At 35.7% G+C, this 21,278-nt stretch overlaps 3 protein-coding genes across 3 annotated transcripts; all 3 read left to right on the top strand.

Annotated features, from left to right (window-relative positions):
• Positions 1-870: 870 nt before the first annotated feature.
• On the top strand, positions 871-5,334 carry LOC130960718 (putative disease resistance RPP13-like protein 1). The gene is made up of 2 exons (XM_057886165.1): positions 871-4,764; positions 4,983-5,334. Exon 1 carries the CDS (start codon positions 1,055-1,057, stop codon positions 4,745-4,747), a length of 3,693 nt encoding a protein of 1,230 aa, XP_057742148.1. The 5' UTR covers positions 871-1,054; the 3' UTR covers positions 4,748-4,764; positions 4,983-5,334.
• Positions 5,335-9,801: 4,467 nt separating this feature from the next.
• On the top strand, positions 9,802-12,889 carry LOC130960721 (pentatricopeptide repeat-containing protein At2g02980, chloroplastic). The gene is made up of 2 exons (XM_057886167.1): positions 9,802-10,177; positions 10,684-12,889. Exon 2 carries the CDS (start codon positions 10,715-10,717, stop codon positions 12,527-12,529), a length of 1,815 nt encoding a protein of 604 aa, XP_057742150.1. The 5' UTR covers positions 9,802-10,177; positions 10,684-10,714; the 3' UTR covers positions 12,530-12,889.
• A 2,191-nt stretch (positions 12,890-15,080) lies between these two features.
• Positions 15,081-19,736, top strand: LOC130960717 (putative disease resistance protein At3g14460). Its single transcript, XM_057886164.1, has 3 exons — positions 15,081-18,961; positions 19,128-19,225; positions 19,323-19,736. Exon 1 carries the CDS (start codon positions 15,246-15,248, stop codon positions 18,942-18,944), a length of 3,699 nt encoding a protein of 1,232 aa, XP_057742147.1. The 5' UTR covers positions 15,081-15,245; the 3' UTR covers positions 18,945-18,961; positions 19,128-19,225; positions 19,323-19,736.
• Positions 19,737-21,278: the final 1,542 nt, after the last annotated feature.

Below are 21,278 nucleotides of genomic sequence, written 5' to 3'. Positions count from 1 at the left end.
GAAATTTGTCCCAAGTATCTTCCTAAAGATTTTCAACTTTGCCGTTTACTCTTCTCATTGTTCAATATCATTTTCAATAGCCCTATTTATTTGTTATAAATAATAACATTTTAATTGTGAACTCATTGCAAGTAGCTTATGTATTCCTCTTTTATAAACGGTTCTATCCAATTTACATGTGGAGTATTCTCTTTGTTGTAGAAGGATTTGCAGTGGTAATGACAGACCGAAAGAGTTAATACCCAAAATTGATTTGATAAAATGTTTTAAAAAAGTTAAAACAAAAAACTCTTATCTATTATTATTCAATTGAAACATCAAGTACAAATTAAATGCAATAAACATACATTAAACGTGTCATAATAATAATTATTATAAAAAATTTCAGTTACAAATATTCAAATTCTACAACTTATACATATTAAAACTCTTATTACTCTTCATTTCTTAATCTCTTATACTAATTGTCAAAAATTTCTTAAATTTAATATAACATTTTTATATGTTTTTCATTCTCATTCATTTATTTTTTTTCATTATTTACAAACAAAAAAACCCACAAAAAAAGGCAAAGTATAGCCATTAATGCAAATCAAAAAATGAAAAAAAATACAATTTTGTATAACTCTAATATAAATAACATATGTCTTTTTTAAAAATAAATATTTAAAATCTATTTATAATATATTCTCTAAAATATTTTTAACATAACATTTATTAAAATATACTATATACTATAAATAAATATTGAGCGGGTTAATATAACAACAAAGTTTGTCCAATAAAAAAAAAATAAGAAGCCATGTGAAGGCAGCACTAAGTATCATGATTCATGGAGACTTACATTAGATTCCTTTCTTAAGCATGTGATTAGCACACATCAATTCGTTAACCAATTGTTTATCTTTCATAACACCATCCCATGCTTTTGTCCGAAGACCATAAACCACGTCAAATCAACTTCACCTACCACACAAAGCAAACACTTCCCTCATTCGTTGACTTTCTTTCTTTGTTCTGATCCCATCTGATCTGCTTCACTTGAGATTCAACCATGGCTGAAAAACTTTATGGTGGAGCTTACCTCTCTCCCTTTGTTGATGCTGTTTTGGACAACCTGACTTCAATACTTGAAGAAGAAGACTCTTTCCTCGAAAGGAACAACTTGCTTGGAAGGTTGCAGAATTGTCTGTATGATGTTGGACCTGTTCTTGATGATGCTGAGCTGAAGCAGTTTACTGACAAGAAAGTGAAGAAGTGGCTTGTTGATCTTCAAGATGCTCTCTTTATGGCTGATGACTTGCTCGATGAACTCTCCACTAAAGCCGCTATTGCTGGCACTCAAAGGGATCCAGGTAACTCTTCCTCCTGGTCTTGCCTTGTTGATTCATATATAGAAGATACTGGTGACATGGAAAAAATAGTTGGCACACTAGAGTCTGTTGTAAGACGCAAAATCTATCTTCGTCTGAAGGAGAGTACCAAGGTGGACATGTCATGGAGAATTCCATCCACATGTCTTGTTGAACCATCGGAGATATGTGGCAGGAAAGAAGACAAAGTGGCCATACTGAAACTGTTGTTGGATGATGATGATGCTGCTGATGGTGATTTATCTGTGATTCCCATTGTGGGCATGGGCGGAATAGGAAAGACTACTTTGGCCCAATTGCTTTACCACGATGACAAAGTGAAGGAGAATTTTGATTTTCGAGGTTGGGTTTGTGTGTCAGAAGAGTTTGATGTTGTCAAGGTCACCAAGACTGTAATCGAGGCAATAACTTCAAGTTCTTGTAACTTGACAGATTTGAATTTACTTCAGCTTGATTTAAAGGAAAAGTTGTCGAGGCAAAAGTTCTTCATTGTCTTGGACGACGTATGGAATGAAAATTATAGTGATTGGGATAAGCTTCTAAAACCTTTTCAAAAAGGGGTTAAGGGAAGTAAAATTCTCATAACTACTAGAAACAAAAATGTGGCTTCTTTAGTGCAGACTGTTTCACCTCATGAACTAAGATCATTGTCCGATGAAGATTGTTGGTTGGTGTTTACAAAGCATGCACGTCTGTCAACTGTTTCTGTGGAGAATCCAACCCTGGAAAAAATCGGCAGAGATATCGTAAAGAAGTGTGATGGATTGCCCTTGGCAGCTCAAGCCCTTGGAGGCTTATTGCGTGGAAATTCTGATATCAGATATTGGAATCATTTACTGAAGAGTGAAATTTGGGAGCTCTCCAACGACAGAATAAATGTTGTTCCAGCGTTAAGGATAAGTTATTATTTTCTTCCTTCATATTTGAAGCAGTGCTTTGTTTATTGTTCCTTGTATCCCAAGGACTATGAATTTAGCAAGGATGAATTGATGTTGTTATGGATGGCAGAGAATTTTTTACAACCAGTAGGAAAAAAGACCATGGAAGAAGTTGGTGGTGAATATTTTGATGAATTAATTGCGAGATCATTTTTGCAACCTCATAGTACCGAGGAAAAGAAATTTGTGATGCATGATCTTGTTCATGATTTAGCAATGACATATGCTAGAGAATTCTATTTCAGAGCTGAAGAGCTTCGGAATGCAGTTGAGGTTGATATTAAAGCTCGTCATTTGTCACATAACGCCAAAGGCAATTATCCAATGTCAAATCTTTTGGGAGTTTGTGATAGACTAAAACATACAAGGACATTTCTTGAAATCAACTTGAAAGAGTGGATTCCATTCAATATGGAAAATGCACCTTGTATCATGTTGTCACAGTTGAAGTACCTGAGAGCTTTGTCGTTCAAAAGCTTTCCTCTTGAGTCAGTGCCTGATTCAATATCTGAGTTGATTCATTTGCGTTATTTGGATCTTTCTGGGACTTACATTGTGTCACTGCCGGGGTCTTTTGGTAGTCTGTACAATTTGCAGACCTTGAAGCTATTTCGATGTGAAAAACTGAAAATGCTTCCGGTTGGCATGAAAGATCTTGTAAATTTGCGCCATCTTGATATTAGAGAGACTGGTCTGTCTGAGATGCCGGAAGGCATGAGCAAATTGAAAAGTTTGCAGTTTTTAAGCGACTATGTTGTTGGGAAGTGTGAAGAGAAGAAGATCACAGAATTGGGAGCACTTGCAAATCTACAGCAATGTATTTCCATTGCCAAATTGGAGAATGTGGTCAACGGCAGTGAAGCTTCGATGGCAAGAATGTTTGATAAGGAAGGCATTAGCTCTTTGAGCTTGAGGTGGTCATCGGATAAAGATGAGAATACCGCTGATTCCCAAATAGAAAGAGAGATACTTAACAAGTTACAACCTCATAGTAATTTGAAAGGACTAGAAATCGAGGGTTATAGGGGTACAACATTTCCAGATTGGTTGGGACATTCTTCCTACCACAACATCACCAAAATAACATTGCGTAGTTGCAGGAATTGTCGAATGCTTCCTTCACTTGGGCAGTTGCCCTTTTTGAAGAACCTATACATTTCAGAGTTTGACAGTGTGGGGATTGTGAATGCTGAGTTTTACTTTAACCAGAATGGTGAATCTTGTTTGGAGACACCACCATTCCCAATGCTTGAAACTCTTTGGTTTCAATCAATGCCTCACTGGAAGGAGTGGCGTTCATTGGAGTTCAATGCATTTCCTCGACTTAGGGAGCTTACCATAAGGGAGTGTCCGATGTTGAGAGGAGATTTGCCGAATCATCTACCATCTTTGCAATCACTTAAAATTTTCAATTGCGAGCAGCTCAGTTGTTGTCTTCCAAGTGCTCCTGCAGTTAGCACTCTATACATTGATGGTGGCAATAAAGTGAGAATTTCGGAGCTTCCTCCTTCACTGCGTCGTCTATCAATTGAAGGAAACCATCAAGTGGAGTCCGTGGTGGATGTCATTACGCACACGAAACTGATTTACCTCACGTCTTTATCCATCTCAGGTTGTTCCTCCCACATATGGTTTCCAGTGAGTGCTATTCCCCCATCGCTAAAAAAGTTGACGATCGAGAGTTGTGGAGAACTAGAATTCGAAATGGATGGGCAACATCACTCGCTGCAGAAACTATCAATACGGAACAGCTGTGATTCACTTACATCCTTCTCGTTGTTGGATGCCTTTCCAAATCTCAAGGATGTTGAAATCGACAAGTGTGAAAAGATGGAGTCTATTGTGGTGTCACGCTCTCTTTCATCTCTCCGTTCTTTATATATCTACGAGTGTAGGAGTTTGAAGTCCGTGTTGACAATATGGATGGCAGCACCTCAGCTAGAGCATCTCACATTACTGGGTTGCCCAGAGGTTGATTTGTCTCCTACTGGGGATGGGGTTCCACACTGCAGCCTCAGATCTCTTGAAATCAGCTACAGCAAGAAACTGGTGAGCTCTGCAGCATTCAAGAATTCGCAATTTCATGGGCTTACTTATCTTTCCATTGATGGTGAATACGGCGAGAGTGTGAAATCCCTCCCAAAGGAAGGTTGGTTGCCTGCCTCCCTTGAGTCTCTCAGACTGTTTCGCATGAAAAGTGTGGAGACGTTGGAATGCAAGGGACTTGCCCACCTCACCTCCCTCCAGAAACTAATTATTCAGCATTGTGACAAGTTGGAGAATATGGAGGGTGAAAAGCTGCCTGCCTCTCTAATAAAACTAAGCGTCTATAAAAGCCCTTTGCTGGGCAATCGATGTGAGAAGAAGGATCCACAGGTTTGGCCCAAAATCTCCCACATCCCCGCCATTCAAGTTGATAGCAGATGGATTTGGTAATCCAACAACTTCAACAGGTAACTGTTTATCTCTCTCTCTCTCTCATGCACACACACAACGTTATTCTTATTCCCGAAATATATTTATAGTTTTCATCATGATTTATACTCAGCATATAAAGTGAGTCACGAGTTTTCATTCTTCATTCTGTCTACAGTATTCTTATTCTTCATTCAATCATTCTTATTAATCTCTTATAGCATTCCTTACTTAACACTTATACCTTCTCATACAGATTATCCATCGACCCAACAAAACTTCTCCACCTATGCTTTCTCGCTGCATGAACAATATTCAATCATTGCAATACACAGGGCTGAATGCTGAGAAATAAGACAGGAACAGTAACAAGGGAGAGCCACAATCATGGACACAATTGAGCAAGTCACCATTTAACACCTTAGCTTCTTTATTTCCTTTTCGAATCTACCCTTTTGAACATTGAGACTTTTGGTTTCGTTTCTGCTTTCTAGAAATTTCATGGTCATGCTTCTTTTTGGAAGATTCATGTTGGTACATTCTGTTGCAGACATGTATTTGAATTTTCGGGATTTTTGAATTTGATTAAAATGTGTCATATGCTACTATATTGGTGAATTATCTCGGCGTTTATATATTGGAAGAGCGTTATTAATTGTTTTGCACCATTAAGCCTTTGTGATATAAGATATTCTTTTTTGTTTGTTGTGAATTGTGGACAAAAAATTGCTTCTAATTAAGAACATTACTTTTTTCATATTCTTTTTATCAGTATTTCATGAAACTAAAACAACGAGAGATTGCCAGCTAATAGAAATTTCTTTCCATTGACTCTATAATTGTATCATCAGTGATAATCATATATGGTAGAACTAAAGCTTGTTTTTAGTTTATTAATTAGTAATGGGCTACAGCATGTTCTTGAACTACTAAAATAATTCAACAACAAAGCTTGTCTACTAAATAGTGACCACTGACCAGGGAACAATTAAATAGAAACAATAAAATCCTTGAGAGTCACTAAACTTGAAAGTTTCCAGCTCAAACCAATAAAAAAAAAAAACAAGCAGCACTAAGTATCATGATTTCATGAAGAGTTAGTTACATAGACTTTCCTAAGCATGTGATTGGTACACTTATGATTGCAATGCATCCACCAACTGTTTATCTTTCCCCATTTCACAACTCTTGTTATATCAGATCTTAAACAAAGGAAGCAGAGCCTAAAAACGTGTATTATTAATTTTCATTAATGGGTAATTCCGTAATTGTGCTACAAAATCTATTTTTAATATATAAAAGTAGATACATAAGCATACACCACATTACTTTTGAGACATTTCTTTTCTCCTACTAATGTCATGTCAGCAATATTGCTTACTTGGCACAATTTTAGAATTAACCACTCAATTCTTGCCAAATCAACTATTATTTCCAAATCAGCAAAAAAAATAAAATATATAAATAAAAAACTAAAAAATAGAATCCAATAAATTTGTAACCTCTAAATATATTGAATTCATATTCCTATATTTATTATATCTTACCGTTATAAACAATATAATAAATTTATAACCGCAACAATTAATTTATAAATTAAAAGTTTAAAAAATGAAAATTATATTTTATTATTATAATTATATTTATTATAATCATTTTAATTTTTGCCAATGAGTTATACCTCAAATGGCATAGTCTCCCATATTGGTCGCGAGTTCGAGTCTCTGTATCTTTAGTAAAAAAAATAATCATTTTAATTTTTAGAAGTAACACTAAGTACAAAGAACTATTATTGTAGTTTTTACTTATTATTAAAAACAAATTCTATTTTATTTTACCAATATAAATTTTGAAAAGAATATTTGAAAACTAAAAAAAAACAAATTTATTAAAAGAGTATCAAAACGAAACCAAAAAATATATGATATTAGACATACGTTTTCATATTAGATACAAATAAAAAACTAAAAAATAGAATCCAATAAATTTGTAACCTCCAAATACATTGAATTCATATTCCTATATTTATTATATCTTACCGTTATAAACAATCCAATAATGTTCTTTTTAGATACAATAAATTCTGCAGCTATGGTTTTTCTTTTGATGCTTAATAATGTTCTTGACAAGATTCAAGGTCCCTGCTGCCAAAATGTAAACTTCCAGACAGAATGGAATACTCATCCATGATTGCTTTCAAATAAGTGGTTAAGTAACCTGATGTCAAAATTGGTATGCACAACTGAAATGGATGGTTGAACTAATTTTCTTTTTTTAAGTTTAAATTTCATTTCATGGAAATTTATATATTCCCTGATAAGGACTATATACTTTATAATGTTCCAATAAATAACTCAAAAAATATGATAATTTGTGTGGTGGGAACAGGTGAGAGTGAAACTTTCTTCCAGAAAGCAATTCAGCAACAAGGGAGAGCAGCAATCATGGGCACAATGCAAGAGATGCAAGAGAGGCATGAGAATTTGAAATTATCAAATGATTTCACTTTAACTATGAACAAGTAACAAGTTGACAACTTAGTATAAACGTATCAGTATGACAAATTAAAGATAAAAAACATGATCTTGTGTGTAAAAATGTAAGATTTTTATGACAAATATTCATCTTTCAGTTCATAGTGTTTCTGTTAATAGTGCAGAAGATATGCATGCTGCTATAGTAGGACTAATTAATTAGATATTTCCATGTAAATTATAGATGAAGATCGGAGTCATTTCGGAGGTTAATAAAACAAAATGATGATACTAATCTGCATTAAATTGTGTTTCAGCTTTGCATAATTTGACCTCATCATCTGAATTAGAGAAAGATGATGGCATTTATTCATTGTAATTTTGCTAGTACAGTGAATCGACAGTAATAATTTGTACATGAAATTCAAACACTAGTCCAAATCTTAATAATATTTATACTCTGCATATAAAGTATGAGTCACTAATTTTTCATTCTTCATTATGTTTTACATTATTGTTATTCTTCTTTTTTTTAAATGTCTTATATCTTTCATTCTTTACTGATACAGTTAACACTTTTACCTTCTCATACAGCTTTTCCATGGAAGCCAACAAGAGATAACTTCTGCAGCTACAATTTTGCTTTTGATGCATGAAGAATATTCCATCGTTGTAATACTCAGTGGGTAATTCTGAGAAACAAGACAAGGACAATAAGGTTCTTGAAGAAGATCATGGTCCCTGCCAAAAATAGAAAACTTCCAAAGAAAATGGAATTCTCACCTTGATTGCTTTCATATAAGTGGTGGTTAAGAAACCTGATGGCAAAAGTGGCATGGATGGCTGAACTAACTTCTTTTTCTTTTTGAAAAAAAAAATCATTTCATGAGAATTTAAAAGTTCCCTAAGAAGGAATATATACTTTATACTGTTCAAATAACTTTGATTACTAAAAAAATATGATAATTTGTATGTGGTGGGAACAGGAGAGAGTGAAACTTTCTTGCAGAAAGCAATTCAACAACAATCCATGATATCCAAGAGAGCTTAGAGAGGCATGACAGTTATTGATATAGAGAGGAGCCTCAATGAGCTTCATCATGTGTTCTTGGATATGGCTCTTTTGGTCCAATCACAAGGGGATCAATTAGTTGCATAGAGAGCCACGTGGCAATAATGATCATTACCATATTGATTACAGTCCTCCTTGTTGTTCTAAGAACTGATTACAGTCTCTTTCTCCATTAGTTGACAGAAGCTCCTTGTTATTGGAGTTTAATTCATCATTAGTCAATCTAATACCATGACATTATTTTTCTTCCCTACATAGTCCTTTTTGGAAGATTAATGTTGGAGGAATGAGATTAATTGTTTTGCATCCTCAAGTCTTTATGGTCTAAGATTTTTTTTTTTCTCTCTCTCTTTTATTGTGCATTTGCTTAAGAATTGCATGTTTCGTTAGAAAAATAACAAAAATTAGTCAATAATGCAGCAACAACTATGTTTATCCCACAAATGATAAGTGAAGATTTGAATAGTAACAGTAAGATCTTTGAGAATCAATAAAAGTTTCCACCTCAAATCATCAAATGAGAGACACTGAAAAATAGGAAGACATGGGAAGGCAGCACTCTGTATCATCAAGATTTCTCTCCAAAGAACGTCACAGACTTAGAAGTGCATCAATAAACTCCTTATCATTCAAAACAACGTCCCATGCTCTTTTTTTTTCTTTTGTTAATTTGCTGCTATAAAACACACAAAAGGAAGAGATAAAAAATCAAAAATAGAAAGGAATTTTAATTAGTCCACTGATTTCTGTTTAAACATGATTTGTTATCAAAAAGGTCAAATGAGTTATAAGCTAAGGGTGTAAGTGTAACTCAGTAAGTTTCCAACTGCCAAAAGTGACATGCAACTTTGTTCAATGACTAAAGTCCAATTGAACTGTGTGATGACTTTGGATTCAAGTCCAATATTGTGAATTACTTTGCCGGTGATGACATCAAAGGAAGCCAATTCACTGCTGTTGTTTCTGATAAAAGATATTACATCACATTCGTTGCCCATTCCCATTGGATAACAAAGATCTGTAACGGGTCCAAGTCCAATCTTGAAAAGCTTCACCCAAGATTCCTCCACACCAATTTCGCCCAAAGTAGATATTTCAATGCGACTATTCTCATCAAAAGAGGAAATAAGAGTAACAGATTCATTGAGCACTACCAAAGCTCTAGTGGTACAAGCATCATCTATTTGCAGTCAAACAATCGATGTGGTTCGAAATGTTTCAGTACTGAAGTTAAATGATACAAGTATTTGTTCTTCGAGTCCATTAGTGACGAATTCGCTACTCCACCAATGAGATACTCCATTTAAGTACGCTACAGAAGCTTTATATATATTTTCTTTGGTAGTCATTTCAAGATCGAAGTTTCTTTCAATAATTACTTTTTAGACTATAAATTTGTCAAATTGTTAAAACAGGCTCTTCTAAGAAAATTTTATCTATACACATTGAATCACTTTATAGTCATCATTCACATTATCATAACCAAATAAGTTACGTAGGTAGTTGTTTGATTGGGGACTGATTAGGTATTTCTGAATTGTGGAAGAATACTTTATCCATCAAATAAAAAGTGGGATTGAATAGTGGTCCGCTCTGCTCCAGCGTCGTCGAAACGCCTCTGTTCCGCCCTTGTTGGCCGCGCTTCCGCATGCTTCCCCTCTGTTTGCCTCGGTTCCGTCGTGTGTTCGAGCCTCCGTTAAGCTGCAGTTCCGCGGCCCTTGTCTTCCAGTCTCTGATCAGCCTCTGTTCCGTCGCATTTTCGAGCCTCCATTCAGCCGCCGTTCCGCCGCTGTTCAGCCTCTCATCAGCCGCTGTGCAGCCCTCCGTTCAGCCATCTCCGTCGAGTTTTAAAGCTCCAGCTCCCTCTCCCTCCTCTGTTGATTTTCAGAACATGTGAAAACTAAGGTGATTTCTTTTCCTTCTTCTTTCTTGTATTAATTGTTCAGTTATTGTTTTAGTTGGTTGTTGTTTTAATTAGTAAGTTGCTGTTCCAGTTTTCGCTGTTCCAGCCCTTGTGATTTTCTGTTCTTGAATGTGTTAAGTTGATCATTTGCTAAATTGTTCGGCTGGTGTTTTTTTAATTTGCTAAATTGTTACGTTGCTGCGATTTAATTTGCTGGATTTTTAATTCAGGTCTTGTTCTTGTCTATTTGCTAAATTGTTGTTGTTGTGTACCTATTATTGTCCTTGAGATTATTGGGTTGCTTTGTTCTTCTCAGATTATTAATTTGCTAAATTGTTGTTGTTGTGATCCTTGAGATTGAGATTGTCCTTGTTTTTTGTTATTGAGTTGTTGGATTTTTTATTCGGGTCTTGTTCTTGTTAATTTGTTAAATTGTTGTTATGATCCTTGCAATTGAGATTGTCCTTGATTCACTCGCAAACACTGAAACACTTCAATGCAAAAGCAGCAGCAGAATTGGAAGATTCACAATAACAGAAATGGCATCTTCATTATCCATTCTTGGACTCCCACCACAATTTCCCTCGTACACAGACACACCAACAACAACTGCACTTCTGCCATTACGATACCTCCTTTCGCTCATACCCAAATGCTCCTCTCTCAGGGAACTGAAGCAGATACAAGGCTACACCATCAAGACCAATCTCCAAAATGACCTCACTGTCATCACCAAAATCATCAATTCATGCACTGCCAGACCTACACCAGCTTCATTGGACCATGCACACCACCTGTTCGACCAAATTCCCCTACCAGATATTCTCCTTTTCAACACCATTGCACGTGGGTTCGTGCACTCTGATGACCCGTTTAGAGCAATTCTGATGTTTTCCCAAGTGTTTTGCTCCGGAATCCTTCCTGATGGTTACACATTTTCCTCGCTCTTCAAGGCTTGTGCAAAGGTTAAGGCTTTGCAGGAAGGTAAGCAATTGCATTGCCTTGCTATGAAGATTGGGGTAAGTGAGAACAATTACGTGTGTCCAACATTGATAAATATGTACACTGTGTGTAATGAGGTTGACACTGCTAGGAGAGTATTTGATAAGATTGACGAACCATGTGTGGTAGCATATAATGCTATCATTACTAGTTATGCTAGGAATAGTAGGCCCAATGAGGCGTTGGCTCTGTTCAGGGAACTGCAGGGGAGTGGACTTAAGCCAAATGATGTCACCATGCTTCTCGTGCTATCATGTTGCACTTTGGTTGGATCATTGGACTTGGGGAAGTGGATACATGAGTACGTCAAGAAGCACGGTTTTAATCGCAATGTAAAGGTGAACACAGCACTTATTGATATGTATGCCAAGTGTGGGAGCTTGGATGATGCAGTTTCGGTGTTTAGGCAAATGCGCAGGGGGGACACGCAGGCTTGGTCAGCGATGATTGTCGCGTATGCAACGCACGGACATGGTTCCCGTGCTGTATCAATGTTGGAAGAAATGAAGAAGGAGAAAGTGCAGCCTGATGAGATAACTTTTGTAGCGGTATTGTCTGCCTGCAGTCACAATGGATTGGTAGAGGAAGGTTACCACTGTTTCCATAGTATGACTAATGAGTATGGGATTGTTCCTCATATCAAGCATTATGGTTGTATGGTAGATTTGCTTGGCCGAGCTGGACGCCTAGATGAAGCCTATAAATTCATAGACGAACTCCCAATCAAGCCCACACCGATTCTCTGGAGGACATTGCTATCTGCTTGTAGCAGCCATGGCAATGTTGAAATGGGAAAGCAAGTAACTGAGAGAATCTTTGAGCTGGATGATTCACATGGTGGGGATTACGTTGTTCTGTCAAACTTGTGTGCAAGATATGGAAAATGGGAAGATGTGAATTTCTTAAGGAAAAAGATGGTAGACAAAGGAGCAGTGAAGATTCCTGGTTGTAGCTCTATAGAAGTCAACAATATTGTGCATGAATTCTTCTCTGGGGATGGTGTTCATTCAACTTCGAATGCATTGCACCATGCACTTGACGAATTGGTAAAGGAATTGAAGCTGGCTGGGTATGTACCTGACACCTCTCTAGTTTTTCATGCAGACATGGATGATGAAGAGAAAGAAATTATTCTCAGATATCACAGTGAGAAACTAGCTATTACTTTCGGGCTTCTGAATACGCCTCCTGGAACAACTATTCGTGTCATGAAGAACCTTCGGGTCTGTGGGGATTGCCACAATGCTGCTAAATTTATATCATTCATATTTGGTAGGCAAATCATACTTAGAGACGTGCAGCGATTTCATCATTTCAAAGATGGGGAATGTTCCTGTGGGGATTACTGGTAATGGATTTTATTGATTCTTCTGCAATATTGAAATGATAGGTTGATTCATGACCAAAGAATTTAGTGCTATTATTTGTGCTTGGAATACCAACTCTATGCAGCCGAAAAGAAGAGATTTGTTACTTTAACACTGGGAGAGGAATAGGAATAGGAATACTATCATCATCTTGGGCAAATTTAGGTAATTAATCAACAGAGTTGTACACACGGATGTTATAAATCACGTAATATAAGGATACTTTGGATAGTTTAGAACCTCGGATTCATTCTAATGTAATATAACTTATTGTTAGTATATTTTGACACTCGTGTTTATGTAAATGATGATTTTTGTATTTCAGCTTATGATGATATGATAGTTTTCGTGGAATTAGCAATTTGAATTAGTGGAAACTAACATGACTAATTTTTAGTTGCGCAAAACGTTAATTTAGTCATGGTTCTGAAAATCGAACCGGATCAACTGGTTCAACCGGGTTAGCCAGGAATCGGTAGCCGGTCCGGTTTAGATAAAAAACTGCCTGACGAAAAACCAGTGTGCGAACCGGCGGTTAACTGGTGAACCTGCTTCGGCCATCAACGCTTCCTCTGCCGTGAGTCTGGGTTTAGGGTTTCAGCTTCGGCCCAGGTCTTTCATCAACGCTTGCTTCGTCTCTCTGCCCAGGTGAGTTTCAGCTTCGGCCCTGTTATTCCTCTTTCAATTTCATTGCTGTAATAGTACATCTTGAATTTGTTGTTGAAAGTTGAGTTTGTTGCTGAAATTATGATTTAGCTAATGTTAATTTGCTGTAAATCATATATATATAGCCTTTTTTGTATAACTGATGAACTGGTAATATGCTTACAAAAGATATATATGTATATATATATATATATATATATATAACCTCTGACTTAGGTAGAAGACTCAAGGCTTGTAATAATTTTCCAAATACTAAATCAAACTTCAGATTCATTTTTCATTGCTTTCTATTCTTCTCTTCCTCTGCCATTCTGTAAGATTTCTTCAAAGCAGCAATAGCCAGCATTTTCTGCCATTCTGTCTAAGATTGAGAATAAAATAACCTCAAATAATTGTCTTCTGAAATCACTGAAAAGGAAACATAATGTTATTTATTTATTTATTTATTTTTGGTGGTGTGCTAGCATTCAGCATGATCAGTGGTCACCTCAGAAGACGATCATAAAGTTCATCAAAGTCAACTTCATGTAAAAAAAGAGTAAAGTTAATTTTTATGAGAAAGAAATAAAAATCTAACAAAATGAAAGGAGAAAATTATCTTACTTATAAGCTATCAAACATTAACTGTCCAAACTAATACTCATTATCCACCTATAGTTATTGTATGGTTAAGGTGAGAAGAATTTTTAAATAAATAGATAATCTCATTAGATAACAAGTAACATCGAAAAAGAGAAAAGTCAGAGAAAAATATAAAAAAAAAATTGAGGTATTTTTCTATATATTTAGTGGGAAGTGTTCTCCTTTTATAAAAAGAGAGAAAAATTATAATTCTTAAAAAAGTTATTCAATTCTTATCATATTTTATAAAAATTTCTAATTTTTCAACTCTATAATTTAGTTGCGTCATTTGACTGGTACTTAACCCTTGGATCACCACACAAACCAAACGCTTCACATAGCTTGTGCCTCAGAAAACCCCAAGAGTACTTTGCAAACTGCCAACCCTTTCATTCATCACCTTTCTTTCTTTCTTTCTTTGTTCTGATCTGCTTCAGTTGAGATTCAACTATGGCTGCAAATAGAAACGAGCGAGATAAACATGTAGTTGTTGTAAAACATGACAAACTAATAGTAGTACAATATATATGTTTAGCCAAAATGATAATGCTATTTACATGTATAATACAGTCGAATCATTGATATATTCTTCTAAATCTGTAGGGAAAAAAAAATGAGAGAGTCCCCACCTTATAGAAATTTCTTTCCAATAACTATAATTATATCATCTGTTGATGACCATTGACTAGCGATAAAGTGGAACTACAGCTAATTTTTAGTTTACTAATTGCTAATGCACTACAGAGTATGTCCATTAGTAACAATAAAATAAACAATAAAATCCTTGAGAATCAATAAAAGTGAAAGTTTCTACCATAAACCATCAAAATAAGAGAAGCAATAATAAAAGAAGAAGACGACATGTGAAGGCAGCGCTAATCAGTAATTAAGTAGTGAAGCACAAAAACATGTATTAACAAAGTTGTTATTTTAAAACATACATGATATATCGGTTATAAAAAAAAAAAAAAAAACTCCATGTATATTCATGGAAAAAAAAGAAAATGAATAATTGAATATGGATATTTTTGTTACAATTTATTGTTTCAGGTAAATTATTTTTCTTTATAATAAATCAATAAACAAAATTTGTGGAAACGAAACAAATTATATGTTAAAATATGATAATTGGGAAATGAGAATAAAATATGAAAAGGTGAGAATTTTCAACATCAACTTTTTGGTGTACCTAAAAGTAGCATTATTCCGCCAAAATGGTTTTGTATGAAGACCAAGTGACCAAGTCAGTTTCACTCACCACACACAAAGCAAACACTTCCCTTAGCTTCTGTTTGAGAAAACCCAGAGACTACATTCTAAACTGCAAACCCTTCTTCCCTCATCCATCACCTTTGTTTGTCTTTTTCTTTCTTTGTTGTGATCTCATCCGCCGCACTTGAGACTCAATATAGTCATGGCTGCAAAACTCTATGGTGGAGCTTACCTCTCTCCCTTTGTTGATGCTGTTTTGGACAACCTGTCTTCAATACTTGAAGATGACTCTGTCCTCAATGGAAACAACTCTGCCCTGGAATTGCTTGAAAGGTTGCAGAATTGTCTGTGTGATGTTGGACCTGTTCTTGATGATGCTGAGCTGAAGCAGTTCACTGACAAGAAAGTGAAGAAGTGGCTTGTTGATCTTCAAGATGCTCTCTACATGGCTGATGACTTGCTCCACGAACTCTCCACTAAAGCCGCTATTGCTGCCACTCAAAGGGATCCAGGTAACTCTTCTTTCTGGTCTCGTCTTGTTGATTCGTGCATTGAAGATAATGGCAACATGGAAAAAGTAGTTGGCAAACTAGAGTCCGTTGTAAGACGCAAACATTATCTTAGTCTGGAGAAGAGTGCCAAGGTGGACATGTCATGGAGAATTACATCCACATCTCTCCTTGAACCATCGGAGATATGTGGCAGGAAAGAAGACAAGAAGGCCATACTGAAACTGTTGTTGGATGATGATGCTGCTGCTGATGGTGATTTATCTGTCATTCCCATTGTGGGCATGGGCGGAATAGGAAAGACTACCTTGGCCCAGATGGTTTACTACGATGATAAAGTGAACAAGAATTTTGATTTTCGAGGTTGGGTTTGCGTGTCAGCAGAGTTTGATGTTGTCAAGGTCACCAAGACTATAATCGAGGCAATAACTTCGAATTCTTGTAACTTGACAGATTTGAATTTACTTCAGCTTGATTTAAAGGAAAAGTTGTCTAGGCAAAAGTTCTTTATTGTCCTGGACGATGTCTGGAATGAAAATTATGAGGATTGGACTAAGCTTCTAAAACCTTTTCAAAAAGGGGTTAAGGGAAGTAAAATTCTCATAACTACTAGAAGTAAAAAGGTAGCTTATGTGGTGCAAACTGTTTTGCCTCATGAACTAACTCCATTGTCCGATGAAGATTGTTGGTTGGTGTTCTCAAAACATGCACGTCTTTCAACTGTTTCTGTGGAGAATCCAACCCTGGAAAGGATCGGCAGAGATATGGTAAAGAGGTGTGATGGATTGCCCTTGGCAGCTCAAGCCCTTGGAGGTTTATTGCGTGGAAATTCTGATGTCAAGTATTGGAATCAGTTAATGAAGAGTGAGATCTGGGAACTATCTGATGTTGAAATAAATGTTGTTCCAGCATTAAGAATAAGTTATTATTTTCTTCCTTCACATCTGAAGCAGTGCTTTGTTTATTGTTCCTTGTATCCCAAGGACTATGAATTTAGCAAAAATAAATTGATCTTGTTATGGATGGCAGAGAATTTTTTGCAACCAATAGGAGAAAAGACTATGGAAGAAGTTGGTGATGAATATTTTGATGAATTAATTGCGAGATCATTTTTCCAACCTCATAATACTCGTAGAAAAAGATTTGTGATGCATGATATCATGCATGATTTAGCAATGCTCATTGCCAGAGAATTCTATTTCCGAGCTGAAAAGTTTCAGAATACAATTGAGGTTGATAAAATTCGTCGCTTGTCACATAATGCCAAAGGCGATTATCCAATGTCAAAACTTTTGAAAGTTTGTGATAGAATAAAGCATACAAGGACATTTCTTGAAATCAATTTGGAGCCACATATCCCATTTAATATGGAAAATGCACCTTGTATCTTGTTGTCACAGTTGAAGTTCCTAAGAGCTTTATCGTTCAAATGCTTCCCTCTTGACTCACTTCCTGATTCAATAGGTGAGCTGATTCATTTGCGTTATTTGAATCTCTCTGAGACCTACATTGTGACGTTGCCGGAGTCCTTGGGTAATCTATACAATTTGCAAACCTTGAAGCTACTTCTATGTTGCAATCTGAAAATGCTTCCGGATAGCATGCAAGATCTTATAAATTTGCGCTGTCTTGATATTAGGGGGACTAGGTTACATGAGATGCCAAAAGGTATGAGCAAATTGGAAAGTTTGCATTTTTTAAGCAACTATGTTGTTGGAAAGCATGAAGAGAACAAGATCAAAGAATTGGGAGCGCTGACAAATCTACAGAAATCAATTACCATTACCAAATTGGAGAACGTGGTGAATAGCAGTGAAGCTTTGGAGGCAAGAATGTTTGATAAGGACGGCATTGATTCTTTGTGGTTGAGATGGTCTTGGGATGAAGCTGAGAATATAGTTGATTTCCAAATTGAAAGAGAGATACTGGACAAGTTACAACCTTACAGTGATTTAAAAGAACTACAAATCGAGGGTTACAGGGGTACAACATTTCCAGATTGGTTGGGGCATTCTTCTTATTACAACATCACCGAAGTTACTCTGGATCGTTGCTGGAACTGTTGTATGCTTCCTTCACTTGGACAATTGCCCTCTTTGAGGCACCTTACAATTTCAAATTTTGTAAATCTGGGGATTGTGGGTGCTGAGTTTTACTTCTGCCAGAACGATGAATCTTGCTTGGAGACACCATTTCAAATGCTTGAAACACTTAAGTTCTCGTCAATGCCTTGGTGGGAGGAGTGGCAGTCATTGGAGTTCAATGCATTTCCCCGACTTAGGGTGCTTATCATAAGTGAGTGTCCGATGTTGAGAGGAGATTTGCCCATTCATCTACCATCTTTGCAATCACTTGAGATCCAGAATTGCGAGCTGCTCAGTTATTGTGTTCCAAGAACTCCTGGGATGACCTCTTTAATCATAAGAGGCAGCAATGAAGTGAGAATTGGGGAGCTACCTCCTTTACTGGGTAGTCTATCAATTGAAAGAAGTGATCATCTAGTGCAGTCCGTGGTAGAGGCTATTACCCTCACGCAACTGACTTGCTTGACGTATTTACGCATCTCAGGTTGTTCCTCTCAAATATTGTTTCCAGTGAGTGCTATTCCCCCATCACTACAACAGTTGAAGATATGTGATTGCAAAGAATTAGAATTCCAAATGGATGGCCAACACCACTCACTTCAGGAACTATTAATAGAAAAAAGCTGTTCTTCACTTACATCCTTCTCGTTGTTGGATTCTTTTCCAAATCTCGTGCGTGTTCAAATCAAGTTCTGTGGAAAGATGGAATCTGTTGCGGTAGCACGCTCTCTTCCACGTCTCCGTTCTTTAGAGATCAACCATTGCTGGAGCTTGAAATCTGTGTCGACGCTATGGATGGCAGCACCTCAGCTAGAAAAACTCTCAGTACTGAAATGCCCAGAGATCGATTTGTCTCCCACAGGAGATCCACACCGTAGTCTGAGATCTCTTAGCATCAGCTACTACCAGAAACAGGTCATCTCTGCAGCATTCATGAATTCGCAATTTCATGGGTTAACTGATCTTCACATTGAAGGTGCATACCGAGAGAGTATAAGTGTGAAGTGTTTCCCAAAGGAAGGTTGGTTGCCTGCCTCACTCGAGTCTCTCTCACTGATTGACATGAAAAGTGTGGAGACGTTGGAATGCAAGGGACTTGCCCACCTCACCTCCCTCCAACGATTAAGAATTGATGGATGTGCCAAGTTGGAGAATATCGAGGGAGAAAAGCTGCCCGCCTCTCTAATACGACTCACCATCAGTCGAAGCCCTTTGTTGAGTAAACTGTGCGAGATGAAGGACCCACAGCTTTGGCCCAAAATTTCCCACATCCCCGGCATTCTAGTTGATGATAGATGGATTTGGTAATCCAACAACTTCAACAGGTAACTCTCTCTCTCTCTCGCTCACCACATTATTTGTATTCTCTAAATATATTTATGTTTTGCACCATCATTTATACTCCGCATATACTAAAGTGAGTCACGAGTTTTCATTCTTCATTCCCTTCTTTACAATGTTCTTATTCCATACTTATACCTTCTCATGCAGATTATCCATGGACCCAACAACACAACTTCTCCACCTATGCTTTTGCTTTCACTGCATCAACAATATTCAATCATTGCAATACCTGATTGCTAAGAATAGTAAGATTTTTATATACTTTATAAATTTCAATAACGTGGATTACTTAAAATATATGATAACTTATATGTGGTGGAAACGACTGAAACTTTCTTGCAGAAACCAATTCAGCAACAATCATGGACACAATTGAGCAAGTCACCGTTGCATTGGAAAATTTAATACCTATACCCATACCCATACCCTTCTGAAGATTGAGATTTTTGGTTTGCTTCTACTTCCTAGAAACCTCATGGTCATGGTCGTTTTTGGAAGATTCATGTTAGTACATTCTTCTGCAGACATGTATTTTTTTTATTTGGTATTTTTGAAATTTGATTTAGATGTGTCATATGCTACTATATTGGTGAATTACCTTGGCGTTTATTAGTGGAGCAGTGTGATTAATTGTTTTGCACCATTAGGCCTTTGTGATTTGAGATTTTTTCTTCTTCTGTTTTTTTGTGTATTGCCTCTAATTAAGAACATTACTTTTCTCATATTCTTTTATTACTATTTCATGAAACTAAAAGTCTTTTCTTGACAATGTCAATTTGAAATCATCAAACGATGTCATTGTATCTTAGAATAACTAGCAATTAACAACTTATTATAAACATATCAGTATAAAAAATTAAAGAGCAAAAACATTATCTTAGCTTTTGTGTAAAAATATAACATTTTTATGACAAATTTTTCATCCATTCTAATTCTTAGTGTTTCTGTTAATTATGCAGAAGATATGTATGCTGCTATAGTAAGATTAACTAACTAGAAATTTTCATGTGTAATTTTTATTTTTCTTCTCATTCTCATGATATTTATTTTTATTTAGGTTATTTTATAGTGTTTATATTTGCTTACTCTAATTTTATATAAGATACTATATATCTTTAATATTACTATTATTCCTCTTTAATAGGTATAAACATAATTCATCCTCTTCTTTTATACTCACTCCTTCCTATGTTTATTATATAGGATTATAACATACGATTCTTTTTCATTTTCTTTCTCACTCTTTATGGCATTTATTTTTCTTTAGGTTACTCTATACTTTTCATATCCTCTATACTATATGGCTTCAATGTTAATGTTATTTTCTTTAATAGGTATAAATTGAATAATAAAACATAATTCATCCTCTTCTTTCATACCCACTCTTTTGTTTACTATATAAATCAACATTCACTTCACACATCTCCACTCAATAATACAAGCTATAAGTTTCAGCCATTTACTGATTTCTATTTACAATGTTGTTACTAATTTTGTGTTAATATTGCCACCTTCCACATTCATAACTATAATTCAGATTTTTGTTATGCAGAGACATGCATTACAAAAAACAGTAATATTACAAGAACATGGACATGATTTATATACAGATATATAGATTTGAGATAAAATACAAACCGAAATTTGAGGTGCATAAGCTGAGAAGAGTCCATAAAATTGATCCATGTAAGGATACTTTGCACATATCTAGAAAGGAAAAACAAGAAATGAAACTTATTATGTCCATGAATAATTAAGTTACCAAGAACATCAATTTCTTTTATTTTTTTAGAGTTTCTGTACCATAGGCTGAGTGAATCCAAGCTCAAAATGGTTCCGAGGGTCAGCAATTGATGGCTGCAAAGATAATGTTGCTTGCGACTTTTGGGATTCACCTGAAATTTTGCAATCTTTTGGAGAAAATTTTTTCATTGGTTAGCTAAAGATAATCTACAATAACATATATAGGACATTTTTATCTGATAATATAATTTCATTCAATCAACAATTTCACTGTGGCTTCAGCATATATAACTTTAGCATCACAAGAAAAAGTTGTTTCTAGTTTATAATCTATCACTTGTGGTAGAATAATGCATAATAATCTCAATTTTAAGTCATCCTAAATAATAATTAAGATTTAGTGGAACTTTCTTATCCTACTATAATTTACATGAAAGAAAAAAGGAAAAAGAAATAACAAATATAGTTTAAGGCAATAAGATAATATTAGTTAGAAATCATTTTAATTACCAAAAATACTATCTACATGTATATTTAAAAGTCATTATTGCTCTG

The sequence above is a fragment of the Arachis stenosperma genome, chromosome 2 (genome assembly GCF_014773155.1).
Source record: "Arachis stenosperma cultivar V10309 chromosome 2, arast.V10309.gnm1.PFL2, whole genome shotgun sequence".
Lineage (NCBI taxonomy): Eukaryota > Viridiplantae > Streptophyta > Magnoliopsida > Fabales > Fabaceae > Arachis > Arachis stenosperma.
Note: the sequence above shows the minus strand (reverse complement) of the source record. Positions and strands in the feature narration are given on the sequence as shown.

Excerpts from the sequence above, each read along its gene's own strand:
- LOC130960718 (XM_057886165.1), top strand. The coding sequence starts at position 1,055 with ATGGCTGAAAAACTTTATGGTGGAGCTTACCTCTCTCCCTTTGTTGAT.
- LOC130960721 (XM_057886167.1), top strand. The coding sequence starts at position 10,715 with ATGGCATCTTCATTATCCATTCTTGGACTCCCACCACAATTTCCCTCG.
- LOC130960717 (XM_057886164.1), top strand. The coding sequence starts at position 15,246 with ATGGCTGCAAAACTCTATGGTGGAGCTTACCTCTCTCCCTTTGTTGAT.